This window comes from Polypterus senegalus, chromosome 13 (assembly GCF_016835505.1).
Source record: "Polypterus senegalus isolate Bchr_013 chromosome 13, ASM1683550v1, whole genome shotgun sequence".
Taxonomy (NCBI): Eukaryota; Metazoa; Chordata; class Cladistia; order Polypteriformes; family Polypteridae; genus Polypterus; species Polypterus senegalus.
In genome coordinates, this window is record NC_053166.1 from 43,588,588 (window position 1) to 43,614,748 (window position 26,161).

Consider the following 26,161-nt stretch of genomic DNA (forward strand, 5'->3'; position numbering starts at 1 on the left):
TTGTCATTAAAAACACTGTATACCTTTAGTTGACCAAACTTTAAAAAATGCACTTAACACATTGATTAATCACAACACATTCTGTGTTAACCAAGTTATTTTTTAACTGTTGTGTACTTGTTAAAATAAATAATATTATGAATGGTTTAACTAAATACTTGAACTATGTTTTTTTCTTTTAAGTAAATCTGAATTCATAGATTAAATAGCACATACAGGAAGATGCAAAATATACACTATACAAAAGCGATTATTAGTGCAATGAAAGCGAAACGGTCATGTTGTTCTGTCAGATAATATTTAATCTATTCATTTCAGAAATAATGAGATTTGTCTGAAGTACTTAAGCAAGCATTATAGACTTTTTCCACTTTTATTTGTGTTGCTTATTTGCTTAAGTGGTGCCTTTTTATAACTCAAAAAGGGTTTAGTTTGAATTTTGTTAGGCTTCTTAAAATACCTGAAGTTACAAAAAAAAGGAGTTTACATTTAAATTGTATCTTGTTTTAGGGTTTATATCTAATATATCCTTGCAACGACAATTTTTTCCCGATGATGAGGATGAAAAAGGAGCAGCCAAGGCTCTGATGCGACTTCAAGATACTTACCGCCTGGATCCAGAGAAAATCTCTAAAGGCCAGCTACCAGGTACGCATTCATGCCTTACCAAAATTAAGTCTGCTTCCTTAGCTGTTATATGCATGTGTATATATATGTATGTATGTATGTGTATGTGTGTGTATATATACATATATATGTAGTACATATGTAATACAAATTTGTATTCTTGTTACCTTAAAGACATGACTAATCTTGTTATGTACTGTGGGAATGTATATATATGTGTATATATATCTAGAGAGAAAGATGTATGAATTGTAATGCTAATTTTATGTTGAAATAGGGAGCAGAGTTATGGCTTAATGCAGTGGTCATTAAGTTTGATTGTTGTGTGTTTTTGTTTCAGCCTGTGACTAGTGGTTAGCACTGCATGCTCAAAGCAACAGTGATTTGAATTTGACTTTATGACCTTTTTTCTCTGTCGGTACAGAGTTTTCAAATTCTTTCCTTATACACATGGGTTTTTTTCTGGGTACTGTGATTTACTCCTCATTGATACAGCTATTAACTGTCCATATTATGTTAATAACAGATTCTATCTATCTATCTATCTATCTATCTATCTATCTATCTATCTATCTATCTATCTATCTATCTATCTATCTATGTGTAACCCTCTTCAATGCGATACTAAGAAAAGTTTTGAAATTCGATACCCCTATACAGTATGTTATGTACCTCAATAAAAAAACTAAATAAATTGTAATTTTGTATGCATTAAAACCTTTGTTGATCAAAACATCCATCCATCCATTTTCTAACCCGCTGAATCTGAATACAAGGTCACGGGGGTCTACTGGAGCCAATCCCAGCCAACACAGGGCACAAGGCAGGAACCAATCCTGAGCAGGGTGCCAACCCACTGCAGGACACACACAAACACACCAGGGCCAATTTAGAATCGCCAATCCACTTAACCTGCATGTCTTTGGATTGTGGGAGGAAACAGGAGCGCCCGGAGGAAACCCACACAGACACGGGGAGAACATGCAAACTCTACGCAGGGAGGACCCGGGAAGCGAACCTGGGTCTCCTAACTGTGAGGCAGCAGTGCTACCACTGCGCCACCGTGCCACCTGATCAAAACAAATAATATAAATTGTAGTCATTAAATGTAATACTTAAGGTAGTGCAATCTTTTGTGAAAGGTAAGAGTAAAGTTTTGCAAACAGTAAAAAGTAAAAGAAGTTTAGAAGTGGTTTTTTTTTTTTACATTTATGAATTTTACGTTAATGAGGTAGTACAATGAATTATTACAAATGTCATTAAATAAACATTGGAATCTTTTCTAAACAATATACATGAACATTTTAAAACAATCATTAAGTAAACATTCAAGTAAATAGAACGTTAATGGAATCTTTTGTATACAATTGTTCAGAAAGCAACACAAACACACCTCTAGCATATTTAAAGGGTTTGCATAAATGCAAACACTGTACGTTGCATTTTTGTGTAAGTAAACTACGATGTCTTTGTAATTTTCACATTTTTTTTAAAGGAAGACTAGCATGTCAATGCACTCTTCCATCAGGCTTCCTTTTGTTGGACTGCAAATGTGCCCTGACATAATAAATAAGCACTGTTAGAACTATGTCATGCATCTTTTTTTGCAGTTGAGCACTGAAAAGTTTTAGCGCATTAAATGTTATAGTAAATGTGATGAAACATAATTTTAAAACAGCACATAATAAAACAAAAGAAAGCAACTTACTACGGTAGCACACCTTGGATTGACAGTTTACAAAGTACTAGACCAAATACTGTTGCCCCTGAATAAACAGTACAGTATCAAACTGGCCCATAAGTAAAACTAATTGCAGACCTCTGCCTTAAAGTGTTAAATGTTTAACTGACTACAAAAATTATTTAACATGTAGACAAAAAATTAACGTTGCTTCTTTCAAATGCAACAGTTTAAAGGTTTATACTGTACTTAATTAATTTTTCTATAATCTAGAAATAAGATACCTGTTGAAATTCTTTGTATTGCGTGTCAGTCCTTCAAGCAGAGCTGGTCAACCCATTAGGCAATGAAAGTGGGCGCCATTTAGGTAAGTTAAGGGGTTTGTACCTCAGACACCGAGGGGAACCATCCCCAACTTCTTGATGTCTCTTTGTACTGCATAGTACTGAACGCATACTTCAGACACAGAAGGACACAGAAGTCGCTAAAGTTTCCATCTTAACACTTGATGATTGTGTGGAAATGGGGTTGCAACCCTAGCCACAATGAACTGGAAGTGCATAAGTAATGCAGCTGCAGTATCAATACCATTACAAATTTTGTATTGAAGTAATTTAAAAGTTAAAAGTGATCTTTCTCGAGATTTCAATATTTTTGACAACACTACTGGCTTACACCTCTTGCTGTTGGAATTCTGACCTAAATTAGGATTTTGAAACAGATGAGTTCATAAATATAAAAATGTCAATTAAAAATTTTTTATGTCATTGTATATTTTTATTTGTTAATTTTTAAATCTTCAGAATTTCGATTTGATTGCATACCAAACCAAATTTTATTGTGGTACAATATGTATTTTAACAAACATAAACAATAAATATTCAATGCAGTAAATAAGTGTACTTTTGTCATTACTAGATGCGTTTATGGATATCCGACTTTTGCCTGAATAAGGTTTAGCTGTTAATAATGAACAAGGCACAGCCATTATACTGCTGTCACTTTGTTTTCTCTGTTCCACATTTGCCTGTACAAACTCACACAATGAAAGCTAATTCTTTATTTAGGTGTGAAGTTCAGTGCTGTTCTCACAGTCAATGACTGTTTTGACATGGGAAAAACGGCTTATGGAGAGGAAGATTATTATCACAGTGTGCTTTGGATGCAACAGGCTCTCAGACAGATTGATGAAGGCGAGAAGTCCTCAGTCTCTAAATCTGACATACTTGATTACCTCAGCTACTCTGTTTACCAGATGGGTGACCTGGCACGGGCATTAGAACTGACGAGGCGCTTGGTTGCAGTTGGTAAGTTTTGTGCCTGCCATGGATTTTACGTTTCTGTTACTATGAGCTGACTACTTTGTATCCTTTTCAAAGTATGTACTTTGTACGCCAGAAAATACTACGACATTTATTACTAATGATATATTGTGTAGTCTTCAGACTTACAGCCAGAATTTACCCTTTTTCAAAAAGGTTATTGAGTAACTCGACCCTGCCCTGAGTAAGCAAAATACTATAATGGATGGCTAAATGGACGAATGAATGTAGGTGTAATTGTTAGTGTCTGTTTCACAATATTATGAGTGAAACATTCATTATTCTTTAAGGTGAGCAGGCACCTCCAGTTTAATAACAATACTGAAAGCCTTCCATTGGCAAGTTATGCAAGTCTTCCATATCCTTCATTTGAAAGTTAGTATAACTATTAACTTAAAATAAAAACAAGTAACAGTGGGTAGCTTCAGTAGCAGCTGCTTTACTTCAAAGCTTAACTTGTTTTGAATTCTGAGACAGTCACCGTCTGTCTGTATTTTGCATGTTCTACATATTTTAGTAGGTTCTTTTCTTTGGATGCTGCAGTTTTCCTCATGCTTTCCAAAGATCAACTAGCAACTCAGGTCAACTGGCAATGCTAAACTGTCACTGCTTCATTTTGTTACAAATCCCAATTTTAGCCACAGGTGTCTTTATAATTTTAAAAGAGACACTGTCGTTGCTTGCTTAAGATTTATTTGTAGAAAGTTTATCATAAGACGATTCTTTTGGTGTGACTGATGCACATTTTGGTACATTTTTCCTTTCTAAGCATTTAATGTTCTCTTTCTTTGCCATTAGAAGTAGTCACATTTTTTTTAAAATTTATTTTAAGTGTGTGTTCTTTGTTCACAACAATAGACAGATAGAAACCTTTCAGATGTGTTTGTCTTCTTCCTGGACAGACACGAGAAGTTTAATTACCCTCCTTGTTCAGTGCAGCATCAGTCAAGGGAAATTTATTTAGCTCACTTCTATATGATTATACATTACATTTTTAGGGTATGCTGTCGGTTTTCTTTTGGACAGTTGAATTTTCATTTAAGGTGCAACTTTCTGTTCTGTATGCTAATTTAAAATTGTTTATGTCATTGTATATTTTTATTTATTTTTATTTTTACACTACAGCATAGTGAGGTTAATAATGATCAACAAGAAAGAAAAAGCACAATCCCAGTTTTGATCTATCAATAGAAAAAACAAAGTTTTTATATATTAAAGTGAAACTTAACTATGTGCTGAAACTCAAATGAATTCCTTAAGTTTAATAGTTGTATGCCAGTATTTGATTTGTTCTTTTTATAATTTACAGTATATGTTAATAACTACATATAAAAGCTAGTCTAGTAAACTTTAATGATGCTGCCTTATCACTTAGTATAGAAACTACCACAAGGGGACAGTGCAGTCTATAACATATATCAAAGATGTTTACTTGATTATATTTGTAGAGCTGACCTGGCAGAGCTTACCCTAGTTTTAGTCGTACTTACCTTTTTATTACTTATTTTTTGACTGAAGCCTTTCTCCAAGGGGACTTACAACATTTGAGATACAATTGGTTAGATTTCGTTTGTTTTTTTCAGTTGGAGCACATACAGGTGAAGTGACTTGCTCATGGTCACGCAGTGTCAGTAGCAGGATTTGAACGTACAGTCTCAGGATTTGAAGTCCTAGGTCCAAAGCCTTAACTGTTACACCACAAGTATCTGCAATGTTCTTTCAATAAGGAGTAAGAAGTATGTTGTTTTGAGAATAGCTCTCCTTGGTTGTGTTTTGATTTTTTTGTATTTTCTGTCCTATATTTGCAGTAGTTATTCATTGTCCCATATACTTTATTATTTTGAGTTAGTTATTCCATTTACTCTTCTTTAGATTGTATTGTATTGTGATGAAGAACCAAAAATACTTCTGCCTTGTTTTTAGATCCCACACACCAGAGAGCTGGTAAAAACCTGAGATATTTTGAGAGACTTCTGGCAAGGCAAATGGGACAGGTAGCTAAAACCGAGCAACCTCCTGTGACAGAGGCACCCATTGATGTGGGGACGTATACTAGGCCTGCTGACTACCTACCAGAAAGAGACACATATGAAGCGCTGTGCAGAGGCGAGGGAGTGAAAATGGTAAGTAAACAGGACAGGGAGAGGGATGGCATATTGATTAAAAAAAAAAAAAAACTGTCTTGTTTTAAAATGCATATTTTTTTTAACACCTTACAAAATAAATGTATTATATGAGATGATCTGGTCCCAGCAGCTCTCAAGCATTTAAATGCCAGAGGCCAATGAACAAGTGCTTGTATTATCTTTGTAAAAGCAAAAAGTCAGTAAAGTATGGTATTTGGCAGGGAAATAAGAGATACATTAGACTGATGATTAATTTGCCTATTTTTTTATTTATCTTACATTATTGAACATTTCAAGAGGCTACATTCAGTTCTTCCATAGGTACAGTAGTTAGCAATTTCTCATTTTTTCATTACAGCTTGCTATATTTATTTCATTTAGTTTATAATTGGCATCATGTCTCTTCATTATCATTTTTTGTGTAATCTAACATGATTGCTATGGGGGTATGGTAAAAGTGTGTTAAATGGGGGGGGGGTTAATAATTGCTACTAGGCTTGGTTAGTGATGGAAAGCATACCTAAAATGTTGACTTAATGTTATGCCAGAGTAGAAATGGCAGGAAAAAGTGTGAAAAAATGATCAAGAGACAATTAGGCACCTTGTTGTCAAAAAGCACAAAGAACCCCTGTGATGATGTGGGTCGGCTCCACGCTACTGGTTCCCTCTGGCAGCCTTTTGAATTGGACACTATTAACACTAGAATTACCAAAGCCTACGAAAAAACTCATAATACCAGTCCACCTTGAATCCCTTCGCACCTCTCTGTCAGCGTCTTTTGTCCTGTAAATGTGCAGATAAAGACAAGCAGCAAGCAGCCTGCTATTCCATCCTCCCACCGCTGTAGAACATGCAGAAAGTTCTCCCAGCTCATGCCTTGACTATCTGGGAGTGAAGTGCTGGAGTTTTAGAGTGGAAATAATAGATTGTTATTTGGAACACATGCATTTCATGTGTGTTCTGTGTCTACAGTAATCTGTGTAAACTCATTGTTAAACGAGAAACGTTTTTCATATTTTAGTAGTAAATGACAAAATGTAGGCATAAACTATATAATGTATGCATAAAAATTATATAATGTATGAAGCCTGAAGTCCAAAGATCAAATAAACACTTTCACAAAAGGTTCAAGGACGATATAACAGCTTCCGTGGCATAGTAAGATTTACTGACATGTAATCAAGAGTCCCCAGTTCAATCCTGACTACCTCCTATATGAGCAGCTCTTATTGTTATTATTTTACAGTAAAGACATACATTTGGTCTGCGTCTATAACAGCCGGTGTACATTTATAGGACTTGTAAAAGTTACTGTTTTTTTTTTTTACTTTTATTGTCTCAGTCACGATACATACTACCACCCCCCACCCTGGTATCTGACACTGTTACTTTTTATCTGAAACTGGGAATAACTGTAGATGTGAGTGGTGTTTTGAGGCAATGGAACTGGACATTCTCTGATCTGGAGGGATAAAAGCTGACACACAAACGCTGGTGAATCTGCCTTCTTTGTATCTCACTGTCACTTGATTTTTTTTTTATTCAGTTTTATTGAGTGTTCCTGCTCACGCTGAATTAGTATGCACCTTATGGTCCATAATGTCAAAGCCGCACTGACAAAAAAAAAACAAACAGAGACATAGGCATTTATGATATTTGGAATTATTCATTTTATGACCACTATAGTAACATTTTGGAAAACATTGTGACAACCTCGCACCAACCTGGAGAGGAGCCTTCTTCGCAGACGATCACTTGCACCTGCTCCTCTCACCAGCATGAGTGCGTCCATTATTTATTTATTTATTTATTTATTAAAGCTGCCCAATGCCATGGACCACACTTCACTTATGCCCCATGGCAAAAAAATGAATGCAAACTAAAAGGCAAACCCAATTTATAGTCGAAAAGCATGCAAAGTCCTGACTTCCTAAATAGATTATTGTTGTAGCTAAATCTGTGAAAAAGTTTGTTTAGTGAATCCTGAATCTTTAACAGAAGGAATACCTTGGCAGCATCCTTTATAATGTCACAGTGATAACGTTACATTTAGCCTCTTTAGGTTGTCGTGAGGTAGCAACAAGAAACTGTTATTATAAATAAAAGGGCATTCATTACACAAAATAGTAGTGTAACAATGACAAAATAGAAAAAAAAAAAAAAATTCAAAATAAAATCCAAAACTGCAAAGTATGTGCAGAAATTAGACTTGTGCCTCCCAAAATCTGCAAAAAGTGCTTTACATATTAAAGAATAGAAAAATGAAAGACATAATTATAAAAATAAATCAACATTAACATCGAATAAGAGTAAGGTTCAATGGCCAGGGGACAGAAAAACAAAAACTCCAGGCGGCTGGAGAAAAATAAAATCTGTAGGGATTCCAGACCATGATACCGTCCAGTCCCTCTGGGCATTCTACCTAACATAAATGAAACAGTCCTCTTTGGATTTAGGGTTCTCACGGAAGGGCTTGATGATGATGAGAGCATCATGAAGCTTTGAGTAGGTGGAGGTGGCGAGGCCACCACCACAAAGAAACCGGAAAAAGAAACAGAAAAGAGAGTAGGGGTCAGTACCGATTTTAGAGCCACCATGAATAGTTGTTATGATGAATTGAACATACAGAGTATCAGGATTAAGTTAGTGTTTTCAGCAGTGTTTTAAAGTGCTCTATTGTATCAGCCTGGCGAATTCCTATTGGCAGGCTATTCCAGATTAACAGCAGAAGGCCGCCTCACCACTTCTTTTAAGTTTTGTTCTTGGAATTCTAAGGAGACACTCATTTGAGGATCTGAGGTTACGCATTCCGATATATAAGATGGGGCTCTTTATAAACCATAAGCAGAATTTTAAAGTCAATTCTGAATGACACAGGTAACCAGTGTAGTGACATCAAAACTGGAGTAATGTGTTCTGATTTTCTTTTCTTAGTTAGGATTCTAGCAGCTGCATTCTGCACTAGTTGCAAACGATTTATATCTTTTTGGGTAGTCCTGAGAGGAGTGCGTTACAGTAATCTAGTCGACTGAAAACAAACGCGCGTGAACTAATTTCTCAGCATCTTTCAGTGATACTAACTTTACTTATGTTTCTTAAGTGAAAAATGCTGTCCTAAAGTATAACCTCAAAAAAATTTTTTTTTTTTCTTTCATAAAAAATGTTTGGCTTGGTTACTTTTGCTTATGTTACTTGGAAAGGAGCCATTTTTAAAACTTTTTTTATTAAAAAGGCATGTAGTAATTGGGATTACCCTCTTCAACACTGACTCAATACATGAGTATGACTGACACAGTGGCCCACAAACCAATGCCAAGCTATGTTGTGCCAAGAAGTGGCTTTATTAACTGAGTTATCCAAAAACAGAAAGGTAGTCATTTTCTGAAGCATCTGCTTCTGAGTAAGTTGACTGAACATTTTTGATTTGGTAGCCTTCCATCTTACCAACCTAACAAAAGCAGAAGTTGAAAGATTCTGTGAGTGAAAGGTGCCTAACTGTTGATGGTACATTTACAGCATCATTAGCTGTAAATAAATAAAACGTCCAAATGAAATGATTGAAAGGTTTTAATAACCATTCTTCAGATGGCTCTGATACACTTAGGTCTTTTTCTCTCTTTTACAGACTGAAAAGAGACGCAAGAATCTTTTCTGCAGGTATCACAATGGTAACAAAAACCCCAGACTGATCCTGTCTCCAATTAAAGAGGAAGATGAGTGGGACAATCCTCATATTGTCCGATACCTGGACATGTTGTCAGACAAGGAGATTGAAAAAATTAAGGAGATAGCTAAACCCAAGGTAGGTTTTCATTATAAGCTAGGCTTATTCTTCATGAAATACAATTAGCTGGCCGTTTACATTCTTGTAGCAAAGATCCAGTTAATTATTAAACTTAGTGGTTAATGCAGGCCATGAAGAATGCATGGAATTATAAGCATTTAGGATGATTTGTGTAAAGTTAAACATTAAAGAGTTTTAATGTGCTTATTTAAAGTGGTTCCAAAATTCACTCGCACTGTAAGGAATGTGTGTATAAATTGATTCTCAATTATAATCAAGCCTGTGTTTGCTTAGGGAGTCCTAAGACTTTTAGCAGGATTATCTGATAATTTCCACTTTGTAGGAAAAATTAGAGGTGAAACAAATGTGTTGTGAAGTTGTGTTGTACTACTGTCAGAAATGGCTGCCTAAATGTATTGCAGCACCAACACAAGCCTTTGTAGGGCATCCACAGAAGGAAATATATATTATCAGTGCCCTTTGTTTGAGATGTTTGAGTGTTGAGTTGTCTGACAAAAAAGAACAGCTCTCTAAAGAGAGAGCGCAATGCGTTAGGGTGAGCGAAAAAGGGTGAAAATGTAATGTGCTTTGTACCAGGGTGAAAGTGGGCAGGCTCCATTTTTGGTAGCTTGGATGACTGCAGAGTATAGTCAAACCTATACATGGTAGTTAGTTTTTTATTATTTAAATTATCCATACACTTGTTGCTTTAGCCAAAATTTGTGGTTAAAATGGTAGCGGTTCAGTATTTCATGCTTGAGTTCGTACAAGACTCCTTTTCAAATTTAGTCATGTATGTAACTTAGTTGTAAGAAGAGAATGCTGTTTGGTATTACAAAATGAAGAAAATCATGTTGCTGCCCATACACTACTTGATTTGAAAAGGCAGATAGCAGGAATTATAAATTAAGGGTTTAGAAAATACTGCCTGTTAAGTGTATAAATTTGGGAAATTTACTGAGCACAAAAGTGTGTTATTTTATTCTAAATTTACTCCTGTATCTTTTCTCACACAGTTGGCACGAGCAACAGTACGAGACCCTGTTTCCGGTGTGCTTACTGTGGCTAATTACAGAGTATCCAAGAGGTATGATTTAAGTGGCATTACAAAGCTACTATATACAACATCATTAACATCTGTAAATTTCTTGAAAATATTTCTGTAATTTCTGCACTTGTACAATTACTATATATGTAAGTGGTGACATGTACACTTACATGCTATGAAACTGTTCTGGTTTTCAGTTTTTTTGGCAAATTTGCTAATTCATTAACCTTTTCAATTTCCTGCATATATTTCATACCAAGCAAGGTCACAATAACTAAAGGCACAAGTTAGGAATTATTTCTGGATTTGCCCAAGAGCTAATCTACGTATTTAGTATGTCCTATTAACCTTAATAGGTAAAACCAACAAGAGAGACAATAAAATATATTTCTTCCCTTACCGTTTTGGAAAAACATTCACAAACATTGGCAACATGGGAGTGAAATAGTGAAAGTTGCAGATTTTTAACACTATGCACCTAAGTTGGAATCCTGGCCTGGGTTATTTTTATGACCTTGTTTTCAGAGGACCATCCTGATCAGTCACAAAATCTATGGCCTCTGCCCCAAACAGTGACACTCCAGGTGATTTTATGACCAGCAATTGGTTTTAAATGTTTCAAGTACAAAAAGTTTTGTTTTTGACAGTACTTATACATTTCCAAGAATGGAGTAAAAATAAGTAAATGTGTCTAAAGACAAGACAAAGCAAAAACTATAGAAACCAAATAACAGTACAAATGACAAATGCAAAAATAACCACTTCTTTAGACCTAGTTCACTTGGTTTCACTATATGCTAGCTTCTCTGTCGTTCCGTACTGCTTAGTCAGTCATATTCCTTTCCTTGTGCACTATTTCCTCTACTGAGGACTATTTAGGCTGCTTCAGTCCCTAGGTTCTGATTGAACCTTCTTGTGGTGGGAGTGTTGGTTATATGTCTGTTGTAAATGCCTTCATAAATCCTATGCTTAACAAGTTTCTAGTCCTACTCTGCCAGCACATTCCACACTTGATTCACTTGCTTTATAAATTTTTTACTAATCTGAATTCAGTTGGCTGCTTTCAGCTGCTAAATCCCTCTGTCATGGTGTTTGTATTCTTCTCCCCACTCCACCCCTCTCACTGTAGGATTAACAATATTTTTATTTCTCATTCAATGGCCTATTTTCTGAAATGCACTTCGCTGCTAGACCATGGGTGCATTTTGTCATAATTTCACTTTTCCCTTTTGTTTACTACTTATGTTGTTTTATTGCATCCTTACTTTTGAATTCATATTTCTGCATTAATCTGTCTTCTATGTTAAAAATGTTTGTAGCACTTAATTCTAGTTCTGCTGACATTTCTGCATGTGTATAGATCTCCATTGAGGTCTTTTTATATGATATTATAGTTGTAGGTGATGTTGATCCGGCCTACATGCACTGAGAATCAAAGCCACGTCTCCCATTCATCTTCAAAATCATTGCTGGCCTCTTACTAGAAATCCATCCATTTTTCCTTCTTTATTCTCTGGCAAGCTTCATTATTGTTTCATTTAGTTCTTCTAGAACTTTCAGTAGCATGGATTAAACTTATTATATAGCTCCACCTTTGAGAAGTGACAGTCTGCAGTACAACTGGTCCAGAGGTGGCTGGTTGGCTTTCATTGCTGCAACACTGATCCTTAATTTCTAATTCTCCTATTTACAATGTTCATGCTTTTACTTATCCTTCTATGGGCTTTGCCTTGTCTGTTGCACTTCCAGTGCTTCTCATGGAAATCTGACTGGTAGTAATATTCCTGTTTGCATAGCTGTTGATGATGACATTTATTTCTATAGCACACTTTCATGTATAGGAGTACCGTAGCACAGAGCTTTACAAGATGTCAAAGAATAAGTAACAAACAAAGAAAAGCAAGTTAAAATTAGATAAGAGTAATACTGAATATATAATGTGCAAAACAAATAATGCACACTTGTATAAGATATTTATATAATTAATAGAGAAGTAAAGTCCTTATACAGGGAGTCCTCGGGTTACGACACAGTTCCGTTCTACAACAGTGATTTAACCCGAATTTTGGTCGGGTCGAAACACACCCTAGCCTAAGTGACTTACCTATCCTAACACATTTGCAAAATCATAATCTAGAACATAAAAACACAACTAAGACACAGAAAAAGGAAAAGGACATAAATATACTGTACTGTAGTAACAGAAAAAATGACAGAAAACGAGTGTAAAAAAATTCTGTACCTTTTATTCCTTCTGATCTCTTTACAATATCTAATTTCACTTCCATCGTGACGGCTTTCCTCTTCTTCGAAGCACTACCATCTGAAGACTCTGACTTTTGTTTAGGAGCCATGATAAGGGCCACAAAGTCACCAAACAAGGCCACACAAACGGAACACTTCCTCCACGCTCAACGAAACTAGTTCGCCAACTCCCTCACTCATATGCTGCATTACTGCGTATTCTTCCGCTGCGCACAACCAAACTACTTCGCCCACGTAGTCAGTAAGTACAACGCTAATGGCATAAGCCGAAACACTCATTTCCCAGTTTTTTCGGGAGTGAGTGTTGTAAACTCGAAACATTGTATGTAGAGACGTTGTAACCCGAGGACTCCCTGTATATAGAATCTGCTTTTAAGTGCTGTAACAAAAGGCACTATATGAGCACCTGACCTGACACAGACAAACACGGGAGGCACACTGATAAAACAAATTAATGTTTTATTTCTATTTCTTCGCCTGTGGGCAACACCTTCCCTGTTCTCAGAGGCACAACACAGTCCCACAAACACAGCACCAAACACAATTCTTTTTCTCTCTAAATCCTCCACTCCTCCCTGGCAGCTGTGTCTCCCTCCTCCCGACTCTGGCTTCCGAAGTGGTGGCTACTGGCTTCCTTTATAGTCCACCCAGGTGTTTGACGGATTTCCAGCTGCACTTCCGGGTGTGGCCGGAGAACCGCCCACACAAGCTCAGGAAGCTGTGTAGCTCCCCCTGGCAGTAGCCACGGAGCCCAACAGGGATGGGCTCTGGTGTAACATGATTGTGGCCCCGATGCAACCCAGGGGGGTTGCCACCAAGTGTTCCTGGGGACGTAATGTGTATCCCATGGCTGCTCCCCCGGATCCAGTGTCAAAGGTGCGTCCCGGCCAGGGCATGAGTCCTGGCTGTCCGCCACAGTGTCTAAAGATAAATTCAATGATGAGGTCATATGCCATAAGTACTGAAACAGTGATGAGAACAGTGTCTTCCTCTGGAATGTGACAAGAGTGTGTACTTTAGGTAGTTTACTTTGGTACACAGCTGAGGTGGACTGAATTTTTGAAAGTAGACTACAGACCTTACATTCCATTTAGCTAAATTTGTTAACTAACTGCTAAATTGCCCAAAATGCTTAATCTAGTTATACTTAAATAATTAGTAGATATCCTCTTTAACTCTCCACTGTACTAAAATGTGCATTTCATTTCTGTCTTGAATGTAGCCACCTAATCCTTCTGAAAATAATATTAATTCTGCTTTTGGTAGTCCTACTGTCTACCACACGACGTGATAGCTTATTCCATGTATCTGTGGTTCTCTGTGTAAAGAAAACCTTCATAATGTTTGTGAGAAATTTACTCTCAACCAGTTTCCATCTTTATCCACCCATTCTTGACAAACTCATTTTAAAATAATCTTTAAAAAATGTTGACCCACTGTACTAATTCCATTCATAATTTTAAACACTTCAATCATGCCCCATCTTAATCTTCTTTTGCTTAAACTGAAAAGGATTGGCTCTTTTAATCTTTCCTCATAATTCTTTCCCTGTATCCCTGGGAGCCTAGTCACTCTTCTCTGGACTTTTTCCAATGTATGAGTGAATTCTGCTAGATTTAGTTTATCAATAAGCAAGAGAATTTTGAAAGCCTCAATTAGACATTCACCCAGTTATCACTAGTCAAATCAGAATTGTTTCAAATTCTGTCAAATCATACTGTTTAGTTTACTTTGTTCCTGGAATCCGATTTGTTGATATTTATGTTAATAATACAGTCAGACAGTCATTGTCCAACCCGCTATATACTAACACATTGGTCATGGGGGTTCTGCTGGAGCCAATCCCAGCCAGCACAGGGCACAAGGCAGGAACAAATCCTGGGCAGGGCACTAGCCAACCACAGGGCGCACACACTAGTGACAATTTAGGATCGCTAATGCACCTAACCTGCATGTCTTTGGACTGTGGGAGGAAACTGGAGCACCTGGAGGAAACCCACGCAGACACGGGGAGAACATGCAAACTCCACGCAGGGAGGACTCGGGAATCAAGCCCAGGTTTCCTTACTGCAAGTAATACCTAGTTTTGTGTTTATTTATGTAAAGAGCTTCTGTAAACAGCCAAATTTCTATCCCCGGGGACAAATAAAGTTCTGTTTATAACATGACCTCTGAATATGCATGTTACAGATTAACAGATGCTATTTTGTATCTAAAGAACAAAACAAGAAAATACTTTTAAACATAACATATGACTCAAAGAAGGAACACGGCAGCACATAGCAGCTCACAGCAACTCATGCTAATTCTGCGTCTTCTTTAAGTTTTTCCTTCCCTGATTATGTATCATTAATCATTTTTTAACATTTCCTATATATAATAAACCTGTTGAGTGAATGAGATAAAAAGGAAGCGATTACAAAGATTATCAGGCCCTTTTGAGTTATCCGTTTGCTTTTGATGCCTTTGGAATCTGTTCAAGTTTCACAATGCATAATTTTGAAATTACGTTACTTTAAGCATCATATAATACAGGTAATAAAAGAGATTATGATCTAACTTTAAAGTAGGTCAGATTGCAGATGTTATAAGACTTTCACCATGTTTTAGGGAGAAAAAGGTTTTTTATGACTATTTAAAGAAGCAAATTAATGTATCTTAGAAAAGTGTCACTGTCATTTTTTGCTTTTGGCAATTGTTTGACTTACGTCACTTATGAAGATTCAGATGAACATGTAGCTCTGACTAGAATACAATATTTCATGTCTAAAAGCAAGTTTCTTATATGTGGTAATCCAAAGCGATGGATTCACCCCTTATGTCTTGTCTGTGTCTTTTCCGGGTGATAACAGATAACTCAGGTGTTTGAACACTGGCACAAAATGCCCCCTAAAAGACACTTTCTGGGCATATCCTGATTAAGAGACATGTACTTGAGTTCTACTGTCAGCATGCATGGAATCTAGCAGTAAGGAAGATGAATGTAAGGAAGAAAAATTAAATGTGTGTTCTTATTGTAAAATTATAACTGTTAATATTATATAATGTTGTTAGTGTGTATCATTATTGTTCTTATTGTGTTGATTTAAAAAAAATGTCATTTGGCATTTTCAATGGTTATTTACAGGAAATATAGCCATTTTTTCAAAGGTTATGAGAAAATATATCCTCCTTTTTCCATGAAAAAGTCTTTAATGTGCCTGTGTCTACTTTGTTGTTTTATTTAGTGCCTGGCTAGAGGAAGAAGATGACCCCGTGATTGCCCGTGTGAACCAAAGAATGGAGGATATAACAGGTCTGGCAGTGGAAACTGCAGAGCTTCTTCAGGTATACATTATGGCTCTTTAGCCACTCTCCTTCCTTCAATCCTGTCAGAGAGTCCTTCAAAGCATATAACTTATCGAGTCGCCATCCTCCTCACATTGAGTGGAGTGGGCTTTGAAATGTGGCTGCTTAACTCTATTTTGTAGCATTTTCTTAAGTTTTATAAAATAATTTATAATAGTAGACCTTTTCCTAAGTCTCAATCTGATGGTCAACTATATAATGATGATGCCGTTATCAGAATTACGTCTTAGCTCAGCACAAGACATTGGTCGACTAATGTGAAGCAAGAGCAACATTTTTGTTGTAAAGAATTACAGAGGTGCAGCCAGAGTGTTGAACTTTTGACTAATAAATTGTAGCAGCATGCATTTCAGTAGTATTTTTTTCTCTTTACACAACCTGCTTTGGGCATTTTGTTGCTTGTAGACTAACCTTTGAGCAAAATGTAATAATAATAAAGAAAGTCATTTCAAAAGTTCAATTCAGGAACATTGTTATTTTTTAGGATGCTCTAGGGTGTGTGTCACTTTTTTTCCAAATAACTGTATATTGTGGACTTAGTTGCTTTATAAATTATTGTGATGTGCACACAATACTGTGAAATTCCTTCTTGCATGTCCAACCAACATGTAACAAATTGCCACTTTTTTGGGATGTGGAGGAAAACTAGAGCACCCAGAGTAAAATCCACCTGGAGAAAGTACAGACTGTGACTGGTCCTGGGATGACATCCAGAAGACGTGCTAACCACTGTACAACCTTTTCAACTAACATAAAGGCATTAATTAAAATAAAAACTACTTCAATGTATCTGGATGTAACATTTCTTTCTTACTGGACTGTCAGTGGAGATAGCCTAGGTGCACCTTCAAAGCATTCTTTCACCTTATACACCAGCCACACACCTATTGTTAAGCCATACAGAAAGTTTAAATGTGAAATTGATAAGTGACAGCAAATCAGTTGCTGTCTGCTTCAGCATTTTTGTTTTAGAGATAGAATCTGCCCCATAATAACTCTTAGTTGATCTGTTTTGTTAAAATTGTTGAAGGTCATGTGTTTCACATTTTAAGATCTGAGCCCTCTCAACTTTGTGTTTGCATTTAACCTGTTTAATCTTTTTACCAGTTATTGTATCTGAGGTCATTTATTATACATTTTATGCAGTAGTCACTTGATTTGTTTTTCCTGTAATTTTGCTAAATGTAGAATATGACATTCCTAATTAACTTGTAGTCATGTTGATACTGTACTTTAGGACTGGGATGGCTATCTTGATACTTTTCTTTATGTATTTGCAAATTGTTAATCAATTTTGATAAAAGCATCTCTTACCCAAGTGTAAAATATAAATGCCTGACAGGATCCCTTGTCTAGTGCATTTGTAGAACCAGTGTGCATACTACTAAACTGAAAGCTGCAGCCAAACCCTAAAGCAGCTTGGTGCTGCAACAAACATTGTGAAACTGTAGATAGAAGTTTAACATCCTGATATGTTATTTTGCATAATATTAACCCTAAACTTGTGGTAACAAAGCATATCAGTGCTGATGAAAGCAACCTATGTGCTGTAGGAGTGAGAGATTATTAGTGGTCAAAGTAAACTAGATATGTAAGACAAGCAAGCTTTCAGAATGCCGGGTCATTTATTTTCTAACCCGCTCAGTCAGGAACAGGTTTGCAGTGGTCTGCCAATATATATAGTATAGGGTGCAAGGCAGGAACAAACCCTGGACAGGGTGCCAGTCCATCACAGGTCAAACACATAGACACACACACACACACACCAACCCCAGCCACATACTAGGGCTAGATTTAGGATTGCCAGTTCACCTAGGCTACACATCTATGGAGTATAGGAGGAAACCAACGCGGACTTGGTGATAACATGCAAACTCCACATAGAGAGGACCTGGGACGAGGCAGCAGCACTACCACTTCGCCACCGTGTCACCCCTTCAGCACTAGTATTTTCAGTTGGCCTAGACAAGTTCCTTATTTACTCTCTACAGTAATATTTTATGCCATTCTTTGATAAAATTATAGTTACATATATTTATGTATAAACTGTCTCTTTTTAAATAAAGGTTGCTAACTATGGAGTAGGTGGTCAGTATGAGCCTCATTTTGATTTTTCCAGGGTAAGTAAATTTATTTTTTATTTTAATCTCTCACAACATGTACATTGATTTTATTTAACATTGTAATTTTTTTAAACTTCACAAATGGTTTTTCTCGCATCCATATAAGATGACTTTTTGACACTGAACTGCTAAACTAGGCTGACACAGTTATGCAGCTGTTCATTGGTGGAAGGCAGTGTGTTGACACTGTGAATAATGACTGAGAGCATCCTGTGCTGCCAATTCCCTTATCAACACATTTGTTGCTCATTTGGTTGACAGTGAATTCTGTGTGATGTGTTAACAAGATTAAAGTAAACCATGATGCCGTTTTGAAGAAAGTTTCATAATCTGTCTAATTTCACTTTAAAAGGCAAACAGTATTCATAAATATTTTAATAATAGAGGCATTAACATGTGGTAATTTGTGCATTTTGAGGGGAGAGCTAATGTAATAATGCAGTGATTACATTTAAATGTGTTTTATTTGTGTATGTGTGAGAAGACTATGCTATGTTGGGCTAAGATAACTTGTCTTACAAGTAGATATACTAGTAAAACAATTTGGAATCTGTTATTGTGTAATATTAAAATAATGATTTCAATAATTTACTGTAAAATATATACAACAAATGAAATATTGTAGTAATATTCTTTTTTTCGTTGAATGCCAGTTTGGTATATTTTTTAGCCATTTTGAGTTCCTTTTGCAGTGATGAACACTCGGCCATCATGGATCTTGATCATTTCCTGTTTTGTTCTGTTACAATTCATGATGAAAAGAACTGAACTTGAGATGTGGGTTGGGAAATGGTCCTTGCTTGTCATTTTTTGTTGTTTTTCATCACATACCTTATTACAGTCTCATCAGTTTAGAAGTTGCACGAATTATGAGCTCTCACTACCTTGTTTAGCTCTAAATTTTTTCTTGGTTTGCCTCAACATCTTGTCAAATATGTTGTGCTGATTCCATAAATATTATTGTAATTGGTTGAAATTACACTAAAGCTTTACACAGGCTATGTTTGGTTGGTTTAATATTCATTTTTGCTTTTCCTTACCAACTGGGTGAGCTTGTCAAACTGTAAATGTGGGTTAAAGTTGTGACCATCTGTTGCAGCGCCCTTTCGACAGCAGACTCAAGAAGGATGGGAATAGGCTAGCTACCTTTCTGAACTATGTAAGTACCCCATTTCTGCAGTGTCTGCTTCCTGGCTTACTGTCACCTTCCTCTCAAATTTTATTTTTATAGAAAGATGAACCTGATGCTTTCAAAAGATTAGGCACTGGAAATCGCGTGGCTACTTATTTAAATTATGTAAGTATCTGGTGTGACTTAAACATAAAGGCCCATGTTCAGTAATTTAAGGTCCCAAAGGTAAGGCTTTTAGATGGTAACATGCTGCTTACCACATAATCTTGTTTAATCTGCAAATTAATTGTAAATTAAATACAAAAAACACAAAGACTAATGCAAAACTTTTATTCATTTAATATGATAAAATGGAAAATTTGAATTGGCTTGTAAACTAAATTCACATGAAGAATTGCAGATAGAGAATTCACACCAGCTTTTCACTTATTAAAATATGAATGTTATCAGTATCAATTAGTTCCTTCAGTCTTTTCAATTTGGATGCCCAACAGGTTAATAACATCAACCATTCAGCCTTTCTGGATCTCAGTTTGCATGTTAATACTAAATGCCTGTTTGTTGGTGGCCTTTTTTTATTTTAAAAATGTGAATGTATTCAATTATCCCTGTTTAGTTTGTTTATAAGATGTTTATAATTAGATTTTCCTAAGATCAGTTTAGGTGAGACCTGATTTAATTGACAAGAGCTTAAAGTTGTGCCATTACCAAATGGGGCAAAGATTTCGAAATATAATGAGCCTTAGATGCCTGAAATTTACTGTGGGATGAATTTGAGTCTTTATTTTTATGTTTAAGAAACTTTACAACTACAGTTCTAATTAAATCGTTCACTTGCTTAGGTGATAATTTCTGGTTTTGTTAATCAATTGATATTGCAGATTTTAGATTAGATGTGTTTTTTTGATATAAAGTTATAAGATCTTGTCATGTCTGAATATAATCATTTGATTCTGTCATGCAAACGTATTTATGAAACTAAGATTGAAAATATATGTGTTAAATCTTCTTTAGCTTTTCCATAGAATCATTTACATAAATTAGCTTACTGCTATTCTTATTGTTATCATGAAGCCCCTATTTATTATGCCTTTCTTGATTTAATTGATGAGGAGTGTCACTAATAAGTGAATTTCCCCTTGGGATTAATAAAGTATCTATCTATCTATCTATCTATCTATCTATCTATCTATCTATCTATCTATCTATCTATCTATCTATCTATCTATCTATCTATCTATCTATCTACTTAAATAAAACAAGGTAATAAGATAATAATAATATACTAGTACTACTACTACTAATAATAAGATAGTAGCAAGATAATAAGATTTTTAAGGAAAGCAATCAAGTAATATCAAATAATAATCAAATGATCAAATAATAATTATTATCTAAAAATAATAAAATAGTAACAAGGCAATAAGAATTTTAAGAAAAGCAATCAAAGAAAAGAAACTGAAAATAGGCATTTAAGCATTGTTGGCTCTTAAGACTCTTTAAAGAGACATATCATAAACAGCAGTAGCATCAGAATTAAAATAAATTGGTACAGAATACTTTTAAGAAGTTTAAGAAACAACATTAACAGTAATAAACTAATAACAATGAACATATAAGCATCTTGATCTTTCATGTCAGAAATCATTGTCAGTATCAAAAACAAAATAATGCCGTGCCTTTTCTTTAATTCTAGAACCACCTTAACTTTAAAAAACTAATAGATGTGGTCTATTAAGAGAAATACTTTGTAAAAGCAGAATGTGAAGTTTTTATGTATATTGTTGGTTTCAGCATAAAGTAATATCTATTGGGTCTTGTCATTAAGCCACCTTCTTCTCTTTAGCATCCTGCAAATATGCTTCAAAGTGTTTTAAAAATGTTAGTGTTTTACAGTGGGACACCACTTATATCTCCTCCTAGTTGTGAGTTATTCTAAGCGTTCAGTGGCTATGCATGTTAACGAGTACATGTCACTGACTACAGTAAGGAGACGTATCATAATCGGACAAAGTAATTAATTAATCAAAATATCTAATAATGATGAATCTAGGTGTGGGTTAGTGTTAATTTAAAAGGCAGTAGTAGTAATGGAAAATGATGGAATAAATGCATAATTTGTTTAATGAAAAACAAATCAGTATTAAATTATAAATGGAACATGGCTACTTGACAACAAAGGCGTAGAAAACAACTTCAGTTAACAGCACTTCTGGAGAGGATAAATCTCTGAAGGGTATTTATGTAAAATCTATTTATATGAAACTAAAGAGTTAATAAAAGTTTCCCAAATTCCAAAAAAAGATTTATTAGTTGAAATGATACAGTTTTTTAATAATGCTAATGGAAAGATTAAAGTGTATTAGTTTACAAGTTTATATTGTGACAGATAGAGGGCGCTATTGTCCTCTTGAACCCTCAGACTATACACCAGACACCAGGTTAAACTCCAATAAGTTGACTTTATTATTAATAACAGTGCACAAAGCACCCTCCTCTCCACAATACTCATACAATTACACAATACAATTCTCAATAAACCAATCCTCTTACTCCCAGACACGTTGCCACCCTTCCACCCAGCTCAGCTCGACATCTGGGATTTCCCATTGTCCTTTTATGTTCCCTGACCCGGAAGTGTTTCCAATCCTTCAGTCCATGTGACTTCCTATCACTTCCGGGTCAGATAAAAAGTCCTCTTTTTCATCCCGGAAGTACGTCATTTCCCCTGTTACTTTGCCTAAGACGTACTTCGGGTTGTAGGGCACATCTGACTCTCTGGGCCTCCCTGCAGCATTCTCTGTTGGCCCCTGTGGTATCCAGCAGGGCTATAAAGGAAAACTCCATCGTCCATGATTCCCTGCTGGTATTCAGGGCACCTCCATGCTGCAGGGAGAGCTCCACCTGGCGGCCTGGGGGTATTGGCCGGGATAACAAGCCGGCCATAGACCACAATATACATTGCAGTAAAAGCTAATATTAATATTTATCAGTATGTAGTGGGTAGGCTACTTACCTAATGGAGCTGCAATAATCTAAACATATATTTAATTTATATCTTTAACCCATTTATGCCTAAGGTTGAAATTTTTGAGTTTGTGCATGAAATTCACATATGTTGCATAGAAAAATATAAGGAACAAGAATTTGAAGAGAGAAAAAAATTATTACATTCCATTGTTGAGTTATGTGGCGTTCCAAAATTGGAACACTAGGCAGATCCACTTCTTACATTATACATAACGTATAAAATTACCTGACTGTCGTTCCAATAATGGAACATGAGGCATTAATGGGTTAAGGCATCATTTCATTATTGTAGATTTTACTTTATTTAAATAGAAGCTAATATACATTTCTTTATTGTTCTGTTATTGCAGATGAGTGACGTTGAAGCTGGAGGTGCCACAGTATTTCCAGACTTTGGTGCAGCCATCTGGCCTAGAAAGGCAAGTATAATGTACATTCAGTGTTTTGCTTGATTAACAGTTATATTTAACAAATTAATGCTTGTTATGATCTGGTAATCTACTACACAGATTAAGGGTGCATTGAAGAACAAACTGTTTTTAATACACTGTAGTTTCAAAGCATAATATTACATAAACTCTGTTTCTCAATGTTTTTCTTTTTGTTTTTTATCTATCTATCTATCTATCTATCTATCTATCTATCTATCTATCTATGCACTGTTATTACTGTCTATACTGTATAAAGACTGTTTAATCTTTCCAGATCCACAGCAAGGTCTTTGTAAGCTCTGCTTTTATCCCACGTACAAAAGGTTTGTATTTTAGGTAAGACTGTGTGAGGGTAGTCAGGTGTAATTGAGTTATGGAGGTGTATTGCAGTGCTTTTGTTGATGAACTGGTGTCCCGTCCAGGTTTGCTTCAAGATTTTTGATCGCTTTTTCTTTTCAAGCCTTTAATTTATAAAGCACAGTAAGAAAATGGGTTGAAAGAAAAATATTTTACTCTAAGACTACTCTTTTTTTTCAGCTTTTAGTGAAAAGGAAGTAATTTGCACCACAAACAGCACCAAAATACTTAATTTGTATCACCTTCGCATTTTTGGTGATATCAAGGAATGCTGCTAGAAAACACTTTAATGTCATTTATATAGGATGTCATGGAATTGTTACCCTATCAAAACTGCATGCAAAAAATATCAGGGAAATATTTGATCTGTAGAACAAATGAATGCAAAGCTGCTGATTTCACCTTGATCTTTCGCCATCAAGAAAAGATGATGCTGATAGAGTGTACTTTCCTGATCTTTATTACTTGCATTTTTCTATCTGTCCTTTTCTGACCTCATGCCTTGCCATCACCTTAGCATTAGCCATATACAGGCTTTAGTCTTTTTCAGAAATCACTATCATGTCTTTATTGTATGCTCAGTATTCCTTTTGCCTATGTAAATGTCCATCTACTTTTCACATTTGTGTCCCCTCCCACTGGGATAATTTGAGACATGAGTGAAAACCAAAAAACCTTCAGATCACACATGCAGGAATAGCAGGAAATGTGTAATACAAATAATCACCAAGCATTGACTGTGGAAATGAAGTAAAATTGGTAATTGCTGCGTTACCCTTGTTACACCATATGTAGCCAGTATGCGTCGTAAGCACTGAGATTTGACTTCAGTGTGATCTAGGCTTGTGAAAAAAATTAAAATTCATTTGGCATAAATGTTAGTTTGACATTGTGCAGGAGTGGTGAACTCCGATCCTGGAGAGCCACAGTGGCTACAGGTTTTCGTTCTATTTCCTTAGTGACTAGTTTATTCTACTAATTAATGGCTGGTGAAGTACTTATTTCTCAAATGACATTTGTCTGCATCATTTTAGTTGTCCTCCTTATTAAGATTTTGAACCCAAAATTGCTTATTTTAGTCTTAAAAAGCTGTATTCATTGTTTTAACTGCTACTTATTAGCAATAAGATGCGAATGATAAAGGAACCAGCAGTTCTGCATCTGGCTTGTCTCCATTTCCACCTGTGCATATCAATTTGACTGCATTTAGCTTGATTTGAGCAGACAGTATGTCTCTGAACACCTCAGAATTCATTCAGCTGCTTCTGTCCTGTGTCACATCATCAATAAACACTAGTGTCCCAGTGCCATTGGCAGCCATGCACGCCCTGGCCATCACACTGACTCCACCGTGTTTTACAGATGATGTGGTATGCTTTGGATAATGAGCTGTTCCACGCCTTCTCCATACTTTTTTCTTGCCATCATTCTGGTAGAGGTTGATCTTGGTTTCATCTGTCCAAAGAATGTTTTTCCAGAACTGTGCTGGCTCTTTTAGATGTTCTTTAGCAAAGTCCAATCAAGCCTTTCTATTCTTGAGGCTTATGAGTGGCTTGCACCTTGCAGTGCCCCCTCTGTATTTACTTTAATGCAGTCTTCTCTTTATGGTAGACTTGGATATCGATACGCCTACCCCTGGAGAGTGTTGTTCACTTGGTTGGCTGTTGTGAAGGGGTTTCTCTTCACCATGGGAATGATTCTGCGATCATCCACCACTGTTGTCTTCCGTGGACGTCCAGCTCTTTTTGCGTTGCTGAGTTCACCTGTGCTTGCTTTCTTTCTCAGGATGCACCAAACTGTAGATTTTGCCACTCGTAATATTGTAGCAGTTTCTCGGATGGCTTTTCCCTGTTTTCGCAGCTTAAGGATGGCTTCTTTCACCTGCATGGAGAGCTCCTTTTACCGCATGTTGTCTGTTCACAGCAAAATCTTCCACATGCAAGCACCACACCTCAAATCAACTCCAGGCCTTTTATCTGCTTAATTGATAAGACATAACGACAGACTTGCCCACACCTGCCCATGAAATAGCCTTTGAGTCAATTGTCCAATTACTTTTGAGCCCCTGAAATGAAGGGATTGTGTTAAAAAATGCTTTAGTTGCCTCACATTTTTATGCAATCGTTTTGTTCAACCCACTGAATTAAAGCTGAAAGTCTGCACTTCAATTGCATCTGAGTTGTTTCATTTAAAATTCATTGTGGTAATGTACAGAACCAAAATTAGAAAAAAGTTGTCTCTGTCCAAATATTTATGGACCTAATTGTAGACCAAAGAGAGTTCAGAATAGTGACACTTGGCATTGAAGTAGAAGAACATTAACTTGCTGTCGTTATCAGATGTTTTGTTTTTGAGTTTTTAATAAGTTCTCTTTGACCTGTAAAAATTAATATGATCTTGTTTCAGAGGTTAAAGAATCTTATGGTCACATGTATTTTGGTGTTTGATGCTTTTTTTAATAATGTTGAAAATAAGTAATGTTCTCTCACGATGCCATTATGTTTCCCTTATGGGCATCACCATTTTGAGGAGTATTTGTGGATGGTTGCTATGCAATTGCTAGGCAAGGTCTATCAGAATTGTGCCATGTGTAACAGTTCTGGGTCAAGAGTGTAAACGCTGTGTTGTGCACTTCCTGGTTGTCCTTGATTGAATTTTCCCAGTAGACCTTTGTGTACATTCTTTGTTGTTTTTGAACTCCTGGTTAAAATTATTGACTGATTACTTTTTGACTGCGATTTATGGTTTATGATTTTGGGTCTGATCACGTGATTTTTATGTTTTGGTTAACAGATTTTCCTGCACTATTTCTTAACTACAATTCTTAAAAGACATCCTGAGCACTGCTGTCTTAACTATTAGTCATTCTGGTTCTGACACTTGGCAT

At 36.0% G+C, this 26,161-nt stretch overlaps 1 protein-coding gene across 4 annotated transcripts in view; it reads left to right on the plus strand.

Annotated features, from left to right (window-relative positions):
• p4ha2 (procollagen-proline, 2-oxoglutarate 4-dioxygenase (proline 4-hydroxylase), alpha polypeptide 2) overlaps window positions 1-26,161 on the plus strand; it is a 58,277-nt gene that overhangs the window by 24,440 nt on the left and 7,676 nt on the right. For 2 of the 4 annotated variants that reach the window (XM_039774889.1, XM_039774887.1), the window contains exons 5-13: window positions 511-648; window positions 3,376-3,615; window positions 5,554-5,753; window positions 9,382-9,558; window positions 10,557-10,627; window positions 16,081-16,180; window positions 18,268-18,321; window positions 19,556-19,621; window positions 22,837-22,905. In XM_039774889.1, coding sequence (XP_039630823.1) covers window positions 511-648; window positions 3,376-3,615; window positions 5,554-5,753; window positions 9,382-9,558; window positions 10,557-10,627; window positions 16,081-16,180; window positions 18,268-18,321; window positions 19,556-19,621; window positions 22,837-22,905 — 1,115 coding nt within the window. Of the gene's footprint in view, window positions 1-510; window positions 649-3,375; window positions 3,616-5,553; window positions 5,754-9,381; window positions 9,559-10,556; window positions 10,628-16,080; window positions 16,181-18,267; window positions 18,322-19,423; window positions 19,484-19,555; window positions 19,622-22,836; window positions 22,906-26,161 lie in introns of all 4 variants that reach the window. The other 2 variants (XM_039774890.1, XM_039774888.1) reach the window with 2 other exon arrangements.